Genomic DNA, 22,105 nt, shown 5'->3' on the forward strand with positions numbered 1-22,105 from the left:
GACACTCGTACGGCAATCCAAAGAGAGCTTTTTGCTTCCCACATTCGGATGCCATCTTGGATCTGCGCAAAGCGAACCAATTGTATCGCACATCTGGACCCCGCTGATTGTTATCAAGAAATATAAGACCAGCAGTTGTATATCAATAAAGAAATAACTGAAAACAAGAATTACATTTTTTCATTTAATATTTATAGTTACAATTTTAATTTTGGAAAGATTTAATTCCTTTTAGAGAATTTGCTTTTTCTATTTAACGTACACATCTTAAAAGTTATGCAGTCCCGGTCAAGTCCTAATTCATATTTGTCCCTCATTAAATTGTAATTTCAACCTCGTTCATTTTCAGTAAATAGACCAACTTTGCAATATAAAATAAAATTTATTGACTAATCCAGCTAAAAGTCATATTTCACGAATTTGTGTATTTCTGCAAACACCAGACAAGAAAAATGCATTATATATTGCGAGAAACACATTAGGTGTGTGTGTGTGTAATATATATGTGTGTCTCTTTGGAAACAGGTTGCTCATAGGGTTTTATTGGTTTTGCAATACAGTTCAACACGTCAATCATGGAGTTAAGAATAGTTTAGTGTATTTTTCACTCTTGGTATAGGATTCGAACGTTACAATTCGCTATCATAAGTCATCAATGTTGGATAGGAAGGAGACAGTTCGCTCTTTTTTTCTCTTTTTGGAATGGATCGTTGGAGATATAGAGTGCGTATGTATAACAATATTTTATATATGGCGCCAGCGGAGTCGTTTGCCAATAAAGTAAAATGAATCGTCAAACCTGGTCTACACAAATGCAAATCATGACATTCAACTCATCCGTCAAAATAAAATTTGATCGAAGTTTTCGCTGACCACGTTGTTGTTAATCTGCTTCAGGAGTTTTCAGCATTAATTGGTTCGCTTCGGTTGATAATCGTAGTCGGCGTAGTCGGCTGCTTTCTTGCGCACAGTCCAGAAGTCGCCGAAGCCGTTGGTGAACGTGTCTCCGTAAAAACCAGCCGAGTCCATTTCGGGGCGTCGTTTGTTCATGGCCATCATTGCTCTCTTACGCATCGTCCAGAAGTCGCCGAAGCCGCTGGAAAATGTGTCCCCGTGGAAGCCGGACGAGTCCATCTCAGGCCGCCGCTTGCTCCAGCCCAACTGAAACGAGATTTTGGTTTTTAAAAATTATTTAAAAAAAAATACAGTGAACGCTAAATCACAAACATGCTGAAAAAGCCGTAATTTAATCCAGCGGGGGCCAGATTCATGCGACGCGCAGATATGGCGTCCGGTGGAGTTTGGCGCGAAAAAGCGGTCACGTGGAAATGCGCGAAAAGAAGCAAGTTTTCGTCAATATTGTGACATAATTTGTGTCTTTTGGATCATAAAAACAAACTCTTGACACTCGTACGGCAATCCAAAGATAGCTTTTTGCTTCCCACATTCAGACGCCATCTTGGATCTGCGCAGTGCGAACTAATTTTATCGCGCATCTGGACCCCGCTGGTTTAATCAATGTAACGGGAGTTTATAAAAAATACATTTAAATCCTAAAACATAATTTGTTTTGCTAATACGCGTTTCATTTTCTCATGCATTTCTTTAAAATTAGTTAAAATTTTGTATTTAAAACACACTCAAAAGGGTTAGGGTCATTCTAGTTTAAAAAAATCGTATTTTCAATTATTTAACTTTTAAATTTCTAAAGACGTCAATTTATGGTATGAGAATTTAAAACTATCAACTATTACTGATGGAAAGCCGTGATCGATGTTTATTTTATAAAATAAAAGCTATTCAAACACTATGCACTGTTGAGGAAATTTACTTTTGCTTCTAATAATCTCAAATAAAATTTCAATTTTGACCAAAATAAATAAACTGTCCTTTAAAATCACCCAATTCCTTACAAGGACATTATTTATTTGTGGATTTTTCTAGCAAGAACGTAATTAAACACTATTTAATTAGCTTCCACGCAAAACTGATGTCCTTTGCGGACTAATATAACTATTTTTAAACGGTTCTTTTATGCTGAAGAGGGTAGGAACAATGGTCTATCAATTTCTATAGGCGGAGCAGCACCTTTTGATGCTGCTTAGGGTCAGTGGCGCGCTTGTTCCTCGAGTGCAGTTCTTCTGAAGGGACGCTGCGTTTTCTCATCGGGCTGAAGGAGCCGTAGTCGTGGTCGAAGATGTCCTCGTGGAAGCCGCGGGCATTGATGCCGAACGGGTTCCGCTTTTCCATTTGCTTGCTGTTCACCAAACGCAGCAGTCCGTCTGAAAATTAAAATTCTATCAAAATCTGATGAATCTTTTAAAACGCTTTTTAGTATTTTACTTTTATGCAAACCCATAATATCGTTTCTCTTTTCGATTGCACTCTGAAAGGTGATTTAAAATTCTCTGCAGCTAATTCTATTGGTATGATTTTTTGTTTTGGAGGTACAGTACTGCCGACAAGGCCGTCGGAGTCGAAACAGCCGCTGTACGCGGTACGAGAGCGTGTGATGTTAATTTTATTTTACAATTTTCGACATGTTTTATCCTTTCATAAAGGTAGTAATTGAATAATTTGTTCAAAGTCTGGATTTTTTTAAACATGACGCATGTGCCAATTGCGCAATTCAGTAAGCATAAAATCAAATATTAAATGAAATAGCGTTTGAAGGTTTGCTAAAGGAACATTTTTTTGCAGGCGCGGGTGCAAAGGAAAGCAGCATCTGTGGCGACGTAGTCGCTCAATTCACTTTATTTATCGACGGCAATAGAGGGATCAACATGCGGAGTCGTTTTCTTTTGCGTCGGCCGTAATGGAGCACACGCCAGCGCGCGCGTAATGTGCCTTCTGCGGGGCAAACCTAATTGCGGAGTTTATCGCGTTAGTGCGCGGAAAAGACGCGATCCAGCAGGCGGTACTCAAACTCGATTTGATGCGAATAAATGTGTGTCCGTCCGCCGCGCGCATATAAATATGATCTGCGACGGCAAAAACTCGCTCGGCTCTTGCCCGAAATTGAATTTGGCCTCTGCTGTGCAGCGACTCTAATTTCCAAGTTGCGCTTATTCACTTTCTGCTGTTGCGGCTGCCAGCATCTCGAGAATTATTGTGTTAGTCGGTCGGAAAACGAGATCAAACTTTTCTGCGGCCGGGAAAAAGGAGAGATGGAGCCCGTGTAGCAAAAGTTTATGTGTTTCAGAGCGGAATTTTAACTGGACTTAGGTATATGCTTGCTGAAAGATTAATTTGGATCGAAACTTTTGTACTGTTGTAATTTATGCATTTTTCTTATTACATGTGATGCCTGGGGTATTTGAGTTGGTAGAAAATTTGCCGTGAGCTGCGAAAAATGATGTTACGCGATTTTCTAGTTAAGTTAAGATTTTACTTTTTTCAATCACTTCAAGAATAGTTGAGAACTATGTTGAAGCAGGAATTTTTTTCCTGTTTGAGTAGAATGAGTTTATAACTGTTCAAAAAAGGAAACTTTGAGAAAGCTTCGTTTTAGTTTGCGGTGAAAATGATTTAGTTCTGCGGAAAATAATTAATTATTTCCAGTAATGGAGCTCTCAAGGAAAGGAAAATACTTCTGTTTATTGAATTTTAAAGCCAGTTTGCGTTCACTCAAAAATATTCTTGGTAATAAATTGACTTTATTTTTTGAAACGTATCAAACGGATTTTTTTAATTTCCTGAAAAGTCTATTTTTTAGGCCATTTTGTCGGAAAAATAGTAAAAAAATAGTGTGGGCTTTTTAAATAATTCCATCAAACTTTGTGAGCTGGAGAAGCAAAAATATAGCTCCATTTTTGCGTTTAGAAAACAGGATTTGATCAGCTGTCAGAATGTTCCTTTTTATCGACACTTACGGTACAAAATTACGAATTATAGAACCTAGAAAAATATACTGATAGATAATTATAACATAATTTTAAAATTTACCCTTTACATGATTTATTTTACAAAATATTGTTAGCTAATAAAACTTCCTGTAAGCGTAAAACACAATTATTTTTGCATCCATGTATAACGTTGTATTGATTAATTGGCATTTGACGAAATCAACACGTAAATTATTCAAACAGACGAGTGATTTATTTTAATTTTTGTAATTTTCTTTTTCTCTTACTATCTCCCTTTTTCTCAAATTGCGCTTATCTTAATTTTATGTAAGTCAAACGACAAAATTAAAGAGATGTAAAAATCATTCACCGCATGCTGAGAACCCCAATTATTGCGATATTTGGGATACCTCGCAGGCGCATGAGGGGAGTGCAATGCGTTGCACTCACGGTGATTTAATAGTCAGAGGCCCGAAAACCACCAAAAGGCATAGCACGCAAGCTGGTGTGCTATTTGCCAACCAACGATCTTTGTCCGATCGGATTTCTTAACTCCCTTTTGAAATTTCAAACGTAAGTGAGACTTTATTTGGGCTTCTACCTTAATTATGTGACTTTTGTGCACATTAAATTATCGGGCCAATATCTGACTATTTAATTCGCTACCCTCAGGTGCCCTGCGGGGCCGTTTGGTATTTCTAACACCGACGGCCTGCAGCGCCTTCCTGGGCATCATACAGGAGAGGTACGGACATCGCCAATTGTGTCCGTGTGGAACGACCAACCCAATTCCACTCTGCATGCGCCACAACGACCATATACTTTTGAGCCGTGAGAAGAACGACGACAAGACAGACTTATGATTAGAGAGACTACCGATAGAAGAATTGTTGAGTAGAATTTTTTGATAAGCGCAATTATTTCAATATCTAAATTTGTTACCCCTTTACTAACCCTTTCCTATTTTTTTATATATTTGTCGCTACACATTATCGCTACGCACATCTCCATAGATTTCGTAATTTGTGTAATAAATCCGACGAATATATTTTCTTTTTATCCAAAGTATTCGCCAATATTATTCCTTTTTCGCCTGTTCAAAGTGAGCTTATTTTTGATATTTTCCACGGAACCGAGGTCTGCACCGAACCCATTTTTCTATTAATTAGGATTTATCTGGATTAGTATCTAGTGTTTTTCCTCTGCTATTGGAGGTACAATAGCTGGCATCCCTAAATTATTTAATAGAGCACAGTTTGCGATACATGCATTGTTTTGAGTTTTATATATAAAAAAATGTAATGTACAAATTTAATGCTCTTTTAAAACATTTAAAACATTTATTTACTTTTTATAATAAACGATAAATTGTTCAAATTCTAGTCAACATATAGAAAACTTTGGTTAAATGTTTGAAAAAATTATATATTTTGGTCAGCAGAGGATAGTAATATATACATTTCAACTGACGTTGATTTTTTTATGGTAAGTGTAAGTTCATTAGGTTACCAAACTATTAAAATTATCAGTTTAAATAATTTTCTCAAAATGATACACCAAACAAAAGCTTTCCTTTCTTAAATATTAAACGTGATTGTTCAAATACTCTCGTAGCGTACGCGAGAAAATCGCAATTTGTGCAAATTTGCAGAAAACTTCCTATCCTAACGCAAAAATGGCATTAAGCGCGCGCCCGAGTATGTATTTTTGCGACATGAATGACTCGAAGGGTCTTTTCACACGTCATGGTCGGCGGAGCGGGCGCGCAGTGAGTTTTTATCGTTCATCGCCACATCCACATTTTCGAGCATCTTTTTTTATTGGCGCGTGGGCCTTCAGCCGGCCGCAGGCGGTCGGCGTGTCGCCGCTCTCCAAGAAAAATACGCGAGTGTCAGCGGCCGACAGCCATCGGAATTTCGCACAAAGCCGTTTGCCAGCAGAGCAAAAGCCACTTACTAAGCGGGATGTAAATTTCTGGCTGGCCGCCGTCGTTGCCTCCAGTGACCTCGTCGTCGGCCTGCAGCACCTCACATATGACCAGGGACACCAACGCCGGCCACACCACAATCCACGCGCACCACTTCTGAAATAAGAATAAGAAAGTGGAACAATTTTAAATTATTTGAATTGTTGGATGCAAGATGCATAAACGATTTGTTTAACAATTTGCAATAATAAAAAAGGACCTTCGTACAGTAAAAATTCAAATTTTGGCAAATTTCTCCAAAATGTACAGTGCTTGAACATATTTTTTTGGCATATTCCGATTCCTCTCGTCGAGATCTGTCCAACGGTGTATGCCACTTATTGAGGAAACTCTTGGTTTTGAAATTAAATCGGATTTCAAGTAAGGAGACAGCCATTACCATTTGAACAGCACGCTAACTTTCCAGACAATTTTCTCAAAAAATTACAGTGCTCCTTAGGTCAATTTAGGCTTTAACTGAATCCTGAGGGACGAGTTTATGCATTGGCAACAACCATTTTCCAGGCTTTTGCAGTCTCAATTAATTAATAAATATTGAAGTTGATTTATCAATGAATGATAATTTTGCACTTCCATGCATAACAAATTGTTAGTAGTCTGGTGAATTTTGGCATAAACAGTTTTGAGTCAATTATTAAATTTTACAAATAAATTATTTTTCATCTCAAATTGGATTCCAAAAACTAAATTTTAACAAGTTCCTTAGGCCAGAAACCAACTTAATCGCTAAAATATGAACAAAAATAGAAATATCAGCAATAATTTAAATATAAACTCTTGTTAATGTAAAAATAATCAAAAACACTCAGATTTTTCACAGTTATGTATTCTATACCCCCAAAGGTCTTGATTCTCCCTTAAATTTAATTTGGTTTTGAGAAAGATTGGTAATATTAATCTAATAAATTTACTGTAATTGTAATGACTTATTTCATAAAACACAAATTTCCCATCCTGCTCAAACTTTCCACGCCAAACTAAAAAAGAAAAAAGGAAAGTCAACATAATATCAAATATATATTCGCAATTAGCGCTCCTCTCCCGCCTTCCAGCGCTTCTTCAAACACAAGAACGAGCGAAATTTACAGTGCAGACACGCATCTGGGACAGAAATCGATCGCCATCAGCTTTCGGTAATTAACTGAGCCAATAAATCCATAAACGTGCGCTGTTTGCTCGTGTTAATTATTAATAGTCGCGCATTTGACTAATGTGCCAGGCGGTAAACACTGATGTGCTGAACGGCATGCGATTTCCGGCTACCCGCGATGTGCGTTTACTTTTAATCCCTCGTCCATTTGACACGCAATTTTCCGCCCGCGAAGACAGCTGTCAATCAGTTATCATGAAAAATGTCGGCTTTGCTTGACAGTTTTATTAAATCGCTGGACAAACTCTGGACACCATGCAGCTTCAACACGAGCGGAAAATTTCCTTGCATATTGAATTTTCCATGTAACGGCGCTTTATTTCCTAAAGAGGCAATGCTTTCCTTATGAAAAGAACTTGAACGGACGGCATAATTTATTTTGCACTCTCAAACACGAGATATTATTATGAAGGAAAACGCATTTTCTCTAATTGGTGCTGGTTGCAGGGTGAAACTTGCAATAAGTTTCTCATTTCCAATGCATTTGCATAAAAATGAAAAATGGAACATTCCCGCGGCGGAGATCAACATCAAGAGTCAGCAAAAACGTGAGAATCACGAGCAATGCGCTGTTCACTCGGCGAGAATTACAAATTGCTTTCCCCCCACTGACCTAACTGCTTATTTTCCATTTGCATCGCACAGAGATAATATCCTCTCTGGTTTTCCGGAAAATATCCGCCAAGTCCTACATTTTCATCGCTTGTCGAGACAGACAAAATTGAATTTCGTGTTAACATATTTTGAGCAAGATTTTCACCGTATACAACCCGCGCATCTTTTCTAACCAGCGGGTTGCCTAACTCCTCTGAACTTTCAAATGTAGACAGCATCGAGACAGAGATCCATTTTGCAGAAATTTCTTTAGGGGGATTTAATTCCAAATATTGGATTCACGTAAAATTGGAAATTTGCACTCGGTGATTGTTTCTAACATGGAGACTCTTACAGGATGACAAAAAAATTTTTGTAGGTGTGCCTAATGAGAATCATATTTAGTATTGTAGAAATTTTTTGATTTGACTAATTTAGCAATTCGGAAAGTTATGAAAATACCTAAAATTTAAATATCGATGTACAATATAAATTTTTGTTCAGTGTAGATGAAATTTAGACGACAATTTTTTTACCTGAAAAATTGATTGATGGGTTCATAATTATATTATTTGACATTCTGAAAAAATAAGAGTTTGCTTTGGTCTTTCCAGTTTTAATACAACTTAATCAAAATTAACGACTTTTTAAGGCTAATAAAATGGAGCAACAATTTATTGTTTTATTTATTACGTTTCCAAGTGGTTAATAGCTTAAAATTGTTGAACATTTGGTGATTAAACATTTTTTGTACTGCTATATTGTGACCGGAATTTGGAAAATTCGGTCGGTAATAATTTTAATAAGTTTAATAATTGAGCTTTTGATGAATGGGTAACTAATACGGAGGCCCTAGCAACCAATGATAACGCTAACAGCTTTATTATCAGTTCTTAAAATTCAAAGCAATTATTTTAAGCCGTTCCCAGCCATAGGAATTTGTCAATAAGTGGCACATCAACCGATTTTTATCATCAAAGTATTATATTACTACATTAAAAAAACATCACAAGTGAACTGGCTTCAAAAATCGATTTAACATCATTTCCTATGAAGCACCCTACGGATTATTATTCGTTTGGAGCTACAAAACTCGTTCATTTCAACTCAAATCGTTCAAAAATGCTTGAATTCAATAAATTTACCACCCTCTTGCATTTGAAAAATTTTCCTTGTAAATAAGCAACGAATCTTAGCAAGAAAACTACCAGCAAAAATACGGAAAATGTCAAGAGTTGCTTTCAGTTAACCCTCAAAAGCACCATCATGAGTTGGCTACTGATATTGCTAGGAAAGTGGAGCTCATATCTGTATCCTCTGTCTTTTAGATCGCTTTTTCTCCATCCCAACAGAATTGATTGTACCCTGGAACTTTTCTCTGTTATTAAAGAAAAATAGATGAAAATGATCTCACAAAGAACGTCAATCTACCACTCATGCGGCTGGGAGACTCTGCAAGTCTGCACTTTCATCTTATTCGGGTTAACACGTGTATTTGCATAAGCAGGGTTGTCGGGGAGCGATGCGAAAATGCAAAAGAAATGCTTCTCGGCTCGTTAGCCGCGCGCACGCCGAGCTTTCATCGGTGGTAAGGCAGCGAGCGAGTGCTGCATGCGGTCGTTTTGTTGTTTTAATATCCATCAGAGACGCTCGTCCGACGACGAGGAAAGAGGAGAATTTTCGTTCTTGTCGTTTGTCCAGCGAGCGAGCGGGAGACGCAATCACCATGGATATTTGTTTTGCAGTCTCGGATGACCGGCGGCCTGTCTTTGCTCTCTCTTGCTCGCTCGCTACGAACAAATGAATGAACTGCGCGCGCGGAGCCCCAAGAGGACATTCGACAGCAAAAAGAATACTACATACTACTTTGCAGTTTCAAATATTCAACGCGCTGGAAGATGGGAAGGATAGATAATACACCTTGTGTTGAAATGGTACTGTATTAAAAATGGAATTAATTACCAGCGGGGTCCAGATGCGCGATAAAATTGGTTCGCTTTGCGCAGATCCAAGATGGCGTCTGAATGTGGGAAAGAAAAAGATCTCTTTGGACTGCCGTACGAGTGTCAAGAGCTTGTTTTTACGATCCAAAGGACACAATTAGTGAAGAGTAATGCAAATTATGTCACAATATTGACCAAAACTTGGTTCTTTTCGCCATATCTGCGCGTCGCACGAATCTGGACCCCGATGTTGATTACATTTATTTAAAAGGGGATCTGTACTAAAAAAAATGAGAAAAATCATTCCTATCTTTGCCTAAAATATCCAATAAAAAAGGGAAAGCCCAAGGTTGCTATTTAAAATTGCAACAAAATGTTTTGCATGCCAATCAAGTGTTGAACAGTGTTCCTCTATTTGGAATCAGGATTTATTTCGCCAGAAGAGAAATTTATCTCATAATTTGCATACCGTTGGATAGATTGTGACGAGGGAAATTTAAATCAAGTGAAAAAAATCAACTCCTATAATTAACCGTTAAATTTTTCGTGAAATTATTTTGGAAAAATCTAAAATTCACTGATTTGACTATTGCACATTGCTTCATTCAAACAGTGAATTCAATAGACCTAAAAATGCACAGTTTTTGTTCGTTTTTGCCCTGTGAAGTGTGAAGCCCCCATTAAATTGGAAAGACAGTGATTTTATTCTAGGCAGCAGCGTGTAAAACAAATCAACACAGCAGCAATCCGGTCGTTAAAAAAGATTTAAAATTACAGCTAAGAAACGAAAAATTTGATAAATTGCTAAAAATTGTGTCTGAAACTCGACGATATATATAATTTTTGTTCAACATCGAGATAGCAATGAAAAATCACAAAGTCAAGGCGATGTTTTTCGGTTTTGATGCATTTTAGACACTTAATTTAAGACAATTTACGGCAGATTTAAATGGTGTTGAACTATAGGTGGTCTAAAATTTGACTTAAGAGTGATTTATTCCCTAATTTTGTGTCTACACTTGAATCAGAAGCACGTGAAGATAGCAGGGTTTGCCAATTTTGCAATGCGCAAAAATGCACCACTGGTATTTTGCGCAAAAAACCGGCCGTTAAAACCCACCAGTTTTGGGTTTTTACGAATTTAACCCAAAAAATAGTCAATTTTCGCTCCAATTGAGTCTGAAACTTCAGAAAATTACGTTAAGAGTTAAAATTTTCTGTCTCTTGAAGAAACCCGTGGCTCAAATTCTGATTCTAGCGATTTTGAAAAATCCTATTTTTGGTCATCCGGATCATGAGAATTTTTTATTTTCCATAAGAATGTACGTGTTTCGGTAAAATGCGCAAAATTGCAGAAAAACCCGCAAAAACAGTTTTTTTAATGCAGTTGGTTTTTCCGGAAAAATGCGGGTTTTAGCGAACCCTGGAAGATAGCATAACGTTCAACCATCTGAAATTTTAAATCGAATTGGGTTGAATGTCCTTTCAAAATTGTTAGAAACGTAAACAGTGTGTTTAATGTTTTGAAACCACATGCAATAAATTAAAAACAAAAGTACACGCTTGCACTGCTTCCACGAAGTAGACAGCTTTGGATGGCGGAAAAAAGTAAAGAAAAACAAAACCTTGCCTAAAACATTCAATATTATTTTAATGTGTGCAGTGCTATTCCGTTACACAACATTATTTCCTCCTGGAACAACAGCGAACGCAAAACCGCAAAGTGCAAATGAGGAACACGCAATGTCGTGTGCTCTCGTTGGCGGCGGCGGACGACGCGCTGTTTGGACTCAAAAGCAAAGCTGCTGCTGCATGATGGTGTCTGCAATTCATCCAGCGCGAGGAGGCGGCGGGCGGCGGGCGGGCGAGCGCGATGAAATAAAAAATAAACGAGCAGCAAGTGAATTAGAGGCGAACGTCAGCCAAGCAGCAAGCAAATGAAAACAACAACAGCCCCCGCGCGCAACAATGGCTGGCAGATTGAAATCAGTTCTAGAGCCGGCTTCTCGGGCCATAAAACTTTCAGGGCGCCGGCTGGCTGCATGAAAAGTGCGGAAAAGTGACGCTATTGCCAGCCTGCATGCGCATCAACCGCGCGGCGCCACTCGCGAGAAGTGATAAATACTTAAAACCACCGAGAATTGGAACACGAGCCTCAAACTCATAAACACGCGCATTTTTGAAGTTAAAATAATGCCGCTAAATATATTGGAGTATGCTGGAGCTCACATGAAATTCTTATTGTAACAGTGTGGCAGGGCAAAGTTTGTGTAAATCCCTCTTTTGTTGTGCTAAGGCTGCTAATTTGTTTGCAGCTCTGTGAATTAACTGTTGTTAAATGCTAACAAAACAGGTGGGGTACACAATCCTTTGAGCACACCGTCATGCAATTTGTGGTCGAATCACCTGCCCCGGCTTGCAACTTAATTTGTTTATTTACTGTATTAATAATTTATCGAATGTAGACGAATTAGTAAAGTTTGACCGAACTGAAAACTATTTCTTTGAGTCTTCAAACAAATTGTGCGTTAATTGATGCACAACTAACTTATTTTAAAGCTATTAATTTCGTTTGAATGTCATTTATGTAAATATTTAGAATGTTTCTGCACAATAATAGTGGTTTATTGTATCAAAAATTAACTGTAGCAAGTAAGATGAAACCTAACACCTAGTTTACACTTTTGGTTGGAATGAAACAGAGCAACAATTTAAAACTATTTGAATTTTTTGATGCCATAAACAATTGATCGATAAACAATTTGTCCAACAATTTGCAATAATAAAAAAGGACCTTCCTACATTAAAAATTCAAATTTTGCCAATTTTCTCCAAAATTTACAGTGCTTGAACATATTTTCTTGGCATATTTCGATTCCTCTCGTCGAGATTTGTCCAACGGTGTATGCCACTTATTGGGGAAACTCTTGGTTTTGAAATTAAATCGGATTTCAAGTAAGGAGACAGCCATTACCATTTGAAAAGCACGGTAACTTTCCAGCCAATTTTCTCAAAAAATTACAGCGCTCCTTAGGTCAATTTAGGCTTTAACTGAATCCTAAGGGACGAGTTTATGCATTGGCAACAATAATTTTCCAGGCTTTTCCAGTATCAATTCCTTGCGCATCGTTCAACAAACACCCAATTTTTCTCTATCGAATTGATTGTTGCCTTTTCTTGCAACAGGGAAATTAGCGCTTGGTTGTTGAAAGTTCCACTGCCAGGGAGATTTCATAAATTAATTGTAAAATTAAGGTATCAGCTAGCCACGTTACGCCACTTCAGCCGGAAAATTTTGTGTCATTGGGCCAACCGCCGTGAATTTGCGGCTAAGCTGCTTCTGCTGCTATTTCTTGTGTATTTTAAGAAAAATCCTGTTTTTGGTAAATATTTTATAACATCCTCTCCGTCTTAAAAATGTAATAATTTCTATAATGCTGTATGACTGTTTTATTAGCATAAAATAATATATTCCCACGAATAGGGTGCCAGTTGGAGCAGAAACATGTCGAGAAAAATAAAATTTCAGCTTGCAAACAACGAGAACAAGTCCGATTATTTCAAAAGCAGAGAGACACATCCGTGAACATCGTTTTCGAGTTACTACGACAGTAAAAATTGATAAAAATCAGAAAAAAATGCTCAACAAAAGAAAAAAAGATTAGTATCTTATTCTGTTGCGTTGATTGGCCCAAATCGAGACACGAATTCGGGTCTGCAATGCGTCAGAATGATGAGGAGACGACTCCTCGTTGAAAATCAGACAGAAATCTTGTTGTCGCGCACGTCGTCCCACGGGCCGCGATTTAACTGTCAGAGGAAAGGTGGCCGCGGGCCCCGCGGAGTCAACAAGCCGGCTCCCTCTCGCGCGCGTCGCGAACCCGCGGGGACGAGATGCTGCTTTCGAGTGGCACCAAACAAGGAGTTCGTGCGTCTTAACACTCTATTTACACGGCTAACAATCTTGCCTTCGAGCTGCGCGAATCTCGCGCTGCGTTGGGCAACTGCTAATTGCACTAGTCGTATGCAATTAGCCTCGCACAACCGCATTTTAGGCGATAACAATACACGTTTGTGTCTGTCTGGGTTCACCATGACGCACGACGCACGATGGCAGCAAAACTGAACGTTCCACATTAAACTTATGAGGAGTAACGTTAAAATTCTTTATAAGGTTGGGGAACTATACACATAAATTATGTTCTGAGAGGTGAATAATGAATTTCGTGTTAACAAAGTTGAGTCTCTGGGGTGAACTGCGTAAATAATCCATTTAAAAGCTTTTAAAGTGTTTACTTCCAAAGAGACTGCTCTAAACAGCATTAATATGTGACATTTAAAACAGTGCAGATTCATAGCTGCTCTATCAGAGTAAAAAATAAATACCTTATTAATTATCACACTTTATAATCTTGAAACTTCAGATATACATATTTACGTTGTTTATGATACCTTTAAAAGTTATTTTTCATTAACTATGTCTATTCCCAACTCAGTAATAATTGAATTACTTAAAGTAAAGCTAAATATCCTATATTACAATATTACCTATAAACAACTTTATCGAATTTAACACTCGATTAAATTAAAAATTTGAAGCCTTATAGGAAAACATAATTTTAGGCGGAATTAATTTTAAAAATACCTTTAATTCATCCATATAGCTTCCTCTTTAAAATCATCTTAAAACACTGAAAATATATTCGGGTTTAATTTTAATTTCAACTTAAGAAGATCAGGAAACTTTTCATTTGCTTTGACAAGCCTTTTTTGTCACCATATTAACGTCAACGCCTTGGAACTATAGTTTTCAAGTATAATTTCTAATTGCTTTTCCTAAGCCATAAAGAGTTTATTGTTGTTTATTCTCATACATTTGTCGATATTCAATCACTTTATGCGGCAAAGTCAACAAATTATAAAAAAGCACCCCTCGCAAACAACTTACGAAACCCCTTTCCAGGAGGACGGAGCTGGAGCGGGTCCTGTCTAGTAATTAAAGATAAAGTATAGTAATTAAAAATGAAATAAAAAGTCTTTAAAACTATAGCATCATAATAATTACGTAGGGAAGAAACTAGAATTAAATCAAATTCATATATAATTATCTAAATTTGAAGTTTTCTCGCAATTTTAAAGAAGAAAATAAATATAAATATTAAATTTAATGTTCAATGACCAAAATATGAGCTTAGAAAAAATCAATTTTAAGTTTGCCAATGAATTCCATGATTTGTTTAAACTTAATTGAATATATCCCTGTCTTATTTGGTGCAAAAATATTACCCTCTTCAAAATCGATTCCGTCAAAACGTGGAAAATCCAAAATTCGAATTGTCCGGCAGTTTTTGCGCATTGAACTCAACTTATGAATAATGCAATAAATTTTTATCACAGATGTTTTCCAAGAATTAATCTTTTATGGGTGTGGCTCGTCGCTGGATTCGATTTCCAAGGTCCGCGGAAAGTTTAATCGTCTAAATGCACACGCCTTGGCCATTAGTTATTTATTGTTATTGGCCATTTTGCACCTCAATCGATCTCTCTTAAGCGAGTTTTGCTGTTTACCATGATTTGATCTTGAATATCAAAGTAAATTGCAATTAGTATTGAAAAAAACTTATCGTATTTGCTTGTCAACAAAATGTCAGTCTCTATATACGAATCGAAAGGGTAAAGGTTAGTCCTACCATACATATATTTTGATCAAGGTCGCACTAATTATTTAAACATAACGACCTGTAGGTGCGCGTGCGAATTTTTGCGTTAATCTTTAATTAAGCTAATGAGGGGTCGCCGACGCGTTTCGAGTGTCTCCCCCGGGATTTCTCGCGTTGGCTTGCAATTTCAACTCGCTAATTGTTACCAAGGAAACATCAGATGCTGCTGCACATTTTTCACTCGGCTCGCACCGACGTGCGGCGAGGCGTGCACAGAGTCTTCGTTAGATCTTCCTTCAGATAGGAGAAAAAAAACTCCATGGAATGTCGCACGCGGACTTTCATCTAACTATAAGCTCGGGAGTATTCTAAAAGTAGGCCGTCGTATGCAATTTTTTCGCGTCAGACCAGAGTGAAGATTAATTTACAGTCTTGTAAAGGAAAAGACACATCGTTAGTGAGCAGCATCTTTTATACATACTTTGTTTGAGATATAATGCAATATTTTTTTTTTCAAGATGTGTTGCAGCTTTTAGTTTTTCATAAATGAATTTCAATGAATTGTACTAAATATTCTTTGAATTTCATTAGAAAAAAAGGAATTATTCAAGTTTCTCAAATCTAAATGAATCGATGATTTTATTTTCTTAGGTTACTTGATGGATGTACGAATCAGGAAATTTTGATTTGTACAAATGGTGTCTTAAATATGACTTTAACGTTGTTTTCGGCCAAAATTTCTTATTTAAATTAGGGAAATATGAAGACAAAACATGACGAATGGATGCAAAGCATTTATATTCATTAGAGTTTCTTATTTAGGTTTCTAATTTCAGATAAATTATTTTTTGCTCTTTCAAGATTTCAAAATATTAACATTTTAAAGAATTTAAGGATTTTCAAGTAAAAACCAGTCACAAAATTCTCCCTGGAATATCAACAACCAATTTGGAAAGAGTGGAATGATGCAGGGCAACAATTTAAAATTATTTGAATTGTTGGATGCCATAAACAATTTGATCAACAATTTGCAATAATAAAAAAGGACTTTCCTACAGTACAAATTCAAATTTTGCCGATTTTCTCCAAAATTAACAATGCTTGAACATATTTTCTTGGCATATTTCGGTGTCTCTCGTCGAGATCTGTCCAATTGTGTATGCCACTTATTGGGGAAACTCTTGGTTTTGAAATAAAATCGGATTTCAAGTAAGGAGACAGCCATTACCATTTGAAAAGCACGCTAACTTTCCAGCCGATTTTCTCAAAAAATTACAGTGCTTCTTAGGTCAATTGAGGCTTTAACTGAATCCTAAGGGATGAGTTCATGCATTGGCAACAAGCATTTTCCAGGCTTTAAGCCTAAAATACCGAAAAACAAACATTTACTTGTTATAGTCAACAAGGCAAAATGTTCTTAATTTTTGGCCTGTTAAGCTCTACTTTATTAATTAAATTTTAATGTGAAACGTTCGGAATCGTGATGATTTTCCTCGATGACGTAAAACATTCACGCAATGGAGGAAAAAATGGAGGCGTCGCGGGTTGGCATGAAAATTTAGGAACGCGCGAGCGCACACTTTTGTTCGTTGCATGAAAGGAAGCGAGCAAAAGGACATCCATTAATTATTCACTCGCATAATTAAGCAGCCGCGCTAATTCTCCCCGCATGTGTGCGCAACACTCACTCAGTCGGTGAATATGCAACGAACAACCTTTGCTCACAGCGCGGAAACAAAAGATTCCGTTTTTACTTGCAAAAGGTGGGCTTTGCATCGAAAAATATGTTAATTTCCTCTGGGAGGGCGTACAGAAATTAATCATTGGAAGAGCGGTGCGCGGGTCAATTGAATCCCAAAAGTGTTTTTGTTGGAAATAACGTCCCACGCCCACTCTCTTGGCAAAAACGGCAGAGCAGTGGTAATGTAATTAATGTCCGGTTTTTAGCACAATCCAGTCTGAGATATGCATGTGAATAAGTCTCAGCCAGAAACAGCCACAAGGCTAATTTTCGTTTAAATTCCAAGCAGTTTGCAAGGCTTTGGGTCTGAAGAAAAAGGAATTTTAGCATAGTTGATCACAATCTATTCTTGAAATGGATTGAAAACTTAAAGAATATAAAATTACATGCTTGTTTATGGATATAAAAAAAACGTTTGACAACATTTGGCAGTGCTGTGTTGCATACATTTTGGTTCCTAATACATAGCACAATTGAAAATATGAGAAATTTAAAGTTAATTAAAAATAAAAAAATCATGTGTGAATTTAATTCTACTCAGCGGGGGCCAGATTCGTGCGACGCGCAGATATGGCGTCCAGTGGAGTATGGCGCGAAAAAACGGTCACGTAAAAATGCGCGAAAAGAAGCCAGTTTTGGTCAATATTGTGACGTATAATTTGCATTACTCTTAACTAATTGTGTCTTTTGGATCGTAAAAACAAACTCTGGACTCTCGTACGGGAATCCAAAGAGAGCTTTTTGTTTCCCACATTCAGACGCCATCTTGCATCTGCGCAGCGGGAACCAATGCTATCGCACATCTGGCCCCCGCTGATTCTACTGAGTTTACACGTATACTGGTTACTACAACAAGCACGAAAATTCATATATAGCCACAGTATATTAGCAGCAGAGAATTTCGAATCAGCGATCGTTCCTACGCTCGTTTAAGAGTGCAAACGAAAAGAGAAACGAGCAACCCGGGGTGGTTTTGTAAACAGGGACAAACAAAAACAATTGGTGCACTTCTTTCAATTTATAAATTGTTGGACCAAACTATTCTCACTTAAAACCTCCGTGTAGAGTAAAAAGTATTCAGAGCGTTGATCGTGCGGAAAGCCAGGAAATGTAAATAGTGTTATTCTTTTTGGTGCGCGCAGTGCATAGTGGAATCTGCCTTTGCAAACGGAAGAGTAATCGCGTATCCCAGAAGCCGGCTTGCGCTTGTATTGCTGCGAGCGAAATGCTCGTGCGTCTCGTAAAATTCAATTACTGCCGGCTAATTTCCGCGCAAGGGGAGACAGGATATATATGCGACCGAAAGAAGGCATAATTGGGCAAATTTTCTCCGATTGTGGCTCACCATGAGCCTGAATGCACCTGCGTCGGCTTTTTAATACTATTTATTTTACAGTTGATGTTATTACCCCACTGCCGAATAGAACTTTGATATTGTAGCTACAATCGTTTTAAAATGTTTGTGCTTACGAAATTTGGGAAATTGGCAAGATGGGAATAAATTTAGTTTATTTTCGACTTGCTGCTTTTGCTCTTGCTTTCCTTTAATTTTTAATAAAACAATTCATACGTTAACAAGACTGCAGCAAAGCTTCACAGACCTTAAAGTATTCAAAATACTTTAGAACAGTTTGGCAAAAAATCATACCGGTACGAATTTAAGCCCACTTTAAAAATAAATTTCCTGCTGAGAATTGTGCAAATATTTTTTTGCTATTTAAGTATCAAAACACCTTTTCTTTGACTCTGTAATTTTAATCTCAGTCAGCCTTTCTTAGATTTCCAGATTCGTGATTTTTGTTTTATTTAATTTTTTACCCCACTGGCAAATATTTTACAAGCCCACCATGTAGGTTTAAATAGTTTCCTTGATTTACATAACATTTTCAATAAAAAAATAACCACGATTTCTCTTTTTATACACTTCATTAGCTTTGCAAAAGTGTGCATGGAGCGTTAACTATGTCGTTCACAAGAATTGCGCTGCAAATTTTCATATTCTTTTCTAAAGAATCCATATATTATTTGAAAAATAAAAAAACTCTGCGTTGAAAGCAGCTAATACAGAATTTCTCACTCTGTACAAAGCCAACATAACATGAGGATGGTCGTTTGTCGCCTGGAAAAATATTCTCTAGGAAACTTTTGATATACAGCGTATATAGAGTAGAGCGGCGAGTTCCTTGAAAAGGGACTCTTAACGTGAATATGTACAAACCATAGCACCTGCTTTTTCTTCCACTGTTCAATACGAGATGCATTTGAAAACCAACAAACTGCACAATTATAATTCTCATCTTTTTTTCCTTGCTCACCATTTCTGCGCTTTGACCGAGAGCTGTGCATTTTAATTAAAGCCGAAGGTCTGCACCTAATTCAGAATAAGAAGCAACATTTCGCTGCCGACCCTCAGTGTAACACGTTTTTGCACTTGACGTGTTTTAACAGGTTACGCAAACCTCTCGTATACCGGTGGAGGTTAATTGCTCGTCCGGGGTAATGTAAATTTGCGAGTGGTCAAGTAGCTTTGTAATAAGGAAGTAAGTGCATTACTCAGCAGCTTCTGGGGCCAATCCACTTTGCATTGTTTGCCGAAACACTCCTCTCTACTCGGGCTAATAGGTGTATTCTCGAGACACCGCGCGGCCTGAATGGTTTTTTCCCTAACTATAGGGGAAAATTGGGGGAGCAGAGACTGCTGCTCATAATCAGCTTGCTGCTTTCAAATTTCATAACTTATTTTATTAACTGTGATTTATTTAAAATCTGAAACTAATGCTATTGACGAAAGGTAAAATAATAAATATAAACATCACAGTTCAGGAAATCTCATGCATACTTAATTTTCATGAATGATAAATAAAAAACACTTCTACTTTGTGGCTGACTGAGTGAGTGAGAGAAGTGAAATTCAATTTAAGTTATCATGAATCCCCTCGCATGAAATGAAAAGGGCAGTGAATTTTAGATCTATTTTTTTTTGGCAAAACACTCGGTTGTAGACGATTTTGCACAGTTAAGCAATGCAATCACATAATCTCACGTTTTTATAATATTTTAAAAGAGCAAGAGGTTTTATTTTCTTGAAGAATAATTATATTTCTCTATAGAGGACCAGCTAAGGTATATTTTTTTAATGTGAACAGCATGTGTGAGTCTTTTTACCATAAATAAATAGTAAAAATAAGCGAAAGAACCTCCCAATTGAGTACGATGTCTCAACACTCTTCAAGAATTGATCGATTGAGCACGACGCCGTGCTAAATTTATTATTTACTAAATTTCTCACCCAAGGAATCGAAGTTATTAAATTCGCAATGTAACTTATTTTTCGTGCAGGCTGGAAATTTCACGATTCTTAGTCATTATTTAATGCCTCTATTTTAAATGTAACATGACGAGAGTCTGCATGTTTTTGCAACTCTCAACTAAAATTTGAAGCCTGACTGATTGTGAGTAAAATGAGTAAATAAACCATTTCTACGCTTCTTAGCTTTTAAAGTTATGTAACTAAAATGTGGCAAACCAATTTCATGACGATCTGCTTGATACAAATTTTTAAATTGATTTAAAGAGGAATGATACCGCAAAAGCCTGGAAAATGCTTGTTGCCAATGCATAAACTCGTCCCTTAGGTTTCAGTTAAAGCTTAAATTGACCTAAGAAGCAGTGTAATTTTTTGAGAAAATTGGCTTGAAAGTTACAGTGCTTTTCAAATGGTAATGGCTGTCTCCTTACTTGAAATCCGATTTTATTTCAAAACCGAGAGTTTCCCCAATAAGTGGCATACACTGTTGGACAGATCTCGACGAGAGGAATCGGAATATGCCAAGAAAATATGTTCGAGCACTGTAAATTTCGGAGAAAATTGGCAAAATTTGAATTTTTAGTGTACAAAGGTCCTTTTTTAGTTTTGAAAATTGTTGATCAAATTGTTTATCGATCAATTGCTTATGGCATCCAACAAATCAAATTATTTTAAATTGTTCCACAATTCATTGTTCTACACCGACTAGTCTTAACCATGCTTCTCTTTTGACCTCTGCTGCTACAGAATATTCGAAGATATCAAATAAATCTATCATCAAAAAGCAAAAATCTGACTAAATTTACGGATTAGCCATGAACCGACAATTTCAAGGTGAAATGAGAAAAAATAAATGTATATATTAACAAAAAATTATGCGTGCTCCTCTTACCATTCTGGAATGTCTGTCAGAGGCGTGTGAGAGAGTGAGAGACGGGCGAGAAGAGAGCTCTCGGGCCGTGCGGCTGCTCTGGCGAGGGTGTGTGGCGTTAGTGGAGCCACTCGTGCCGCACGAGCCCTTTTAAAGGGTGACGCGCCCCCGCAACCCCTTCCAGCACGGGAGGCAAGAGCCACCCTTTCATAAATTTAATTCGCGCAGACACAACCTCCAGACCGACGATTGCAATCGCGGACCACGGCTGCCACGAACGCTTCATACTTCCCTGTCACTGCGGACGCGAAGCCTGATGACACAAGCAATAAGGGTTTGAATGTGGTCGTGTTTATTTTATCGAATGCCACATTAGTCGTTTAATTAAATTATTCAAATTCATTGAAGCATTCACTCAAGCTTAATTACAAAACATAACTGCAAAAATATGTTGTAAGCGTTTGTGTAGATTTAAATATTCTAAAAAATATTAAAATCAGCAAATTTTTATTTAAAAATGGGGTTATTTGTAATTGTTGGCTTTCTGGCCTAAATAAATTAACCGATTATTTTAGATTCCTAAAATTGAAATAAAAAAATGGTTGATAAAATATTATACCTGCTTTTTCACTACCTTATAAATTGGTATGTGACAAAATGGTGCGCACAAGAATTGAATTTTCGCGGCTTAAAATCCTTGAAAGGTTTTTTCACATAAATGAGCCCCAAAAGTCCAACACTTTTGGTTGGTATACCAAAATTATAAATAGAAAGTAAGTTAAAATAAACATTCGGGTATTAATTTCGTGTAATTATTTCCCAAAATTATTTAGAATTGAAAATAAATACATTCCCATAAGGCATATGTCTCCTCTCAATAGTTACGTGACGAAATCTAAATTCGGAATGCGTGAATTGTTGTGATATTCTCGCTGTGAATAATGAAGTTCACGAGAGAAGAGTCTAGCTTTCAATTTTGCTGCTACTTCTGCTCTTTGTGCGACCAC

The 22,105-nt window shown here is 37.1% G+C and overlaps 1 protein-coding gene across 1 annotated transcript; it reads right to left on the reverse strand.

Annotated features, from left to right (window-relative positions):
• Nucleotides 1–362: 362 nt before the first annotated feature.
• Nucleotides 363–21,246, reverse strand: LOC135945693 (uncharacterized). Its single transcript, XM_065493529.1, has 4 exons — nt 21,120–21,246; nt 5,802–5,928; nt 2,089–2,282; nt 363–1,161 (listed from the first exon to the last, which is right to left on the reverse strand). Exons 1-4 carry the CDS (start codon nt 21,120–21,122, stop codon nt 910–912), a joined length of 576 nt encoding a protein of 191 aa, XP_065349601.1. The 5' UTR covers nt 21,123–21,246; the 3' UTR covers nt 363–909.
• Nucleotides 21,247–22,105: the final 859 nt, after the last annotated feature.

This window comes from Cloeon dipterum, chromosome X, assembly GCF_949628265.1.
Source record: "Cloeon dipterum chromosome X, ieCloDipt1.1, whole genome shotgun sequence".
Lineage (NCBI taxonomy): Eukaryota > Metazoa > Arthropoda > Insecta > Ephemeroptera > Baetidae > Cloeon > Cloeon dipterum.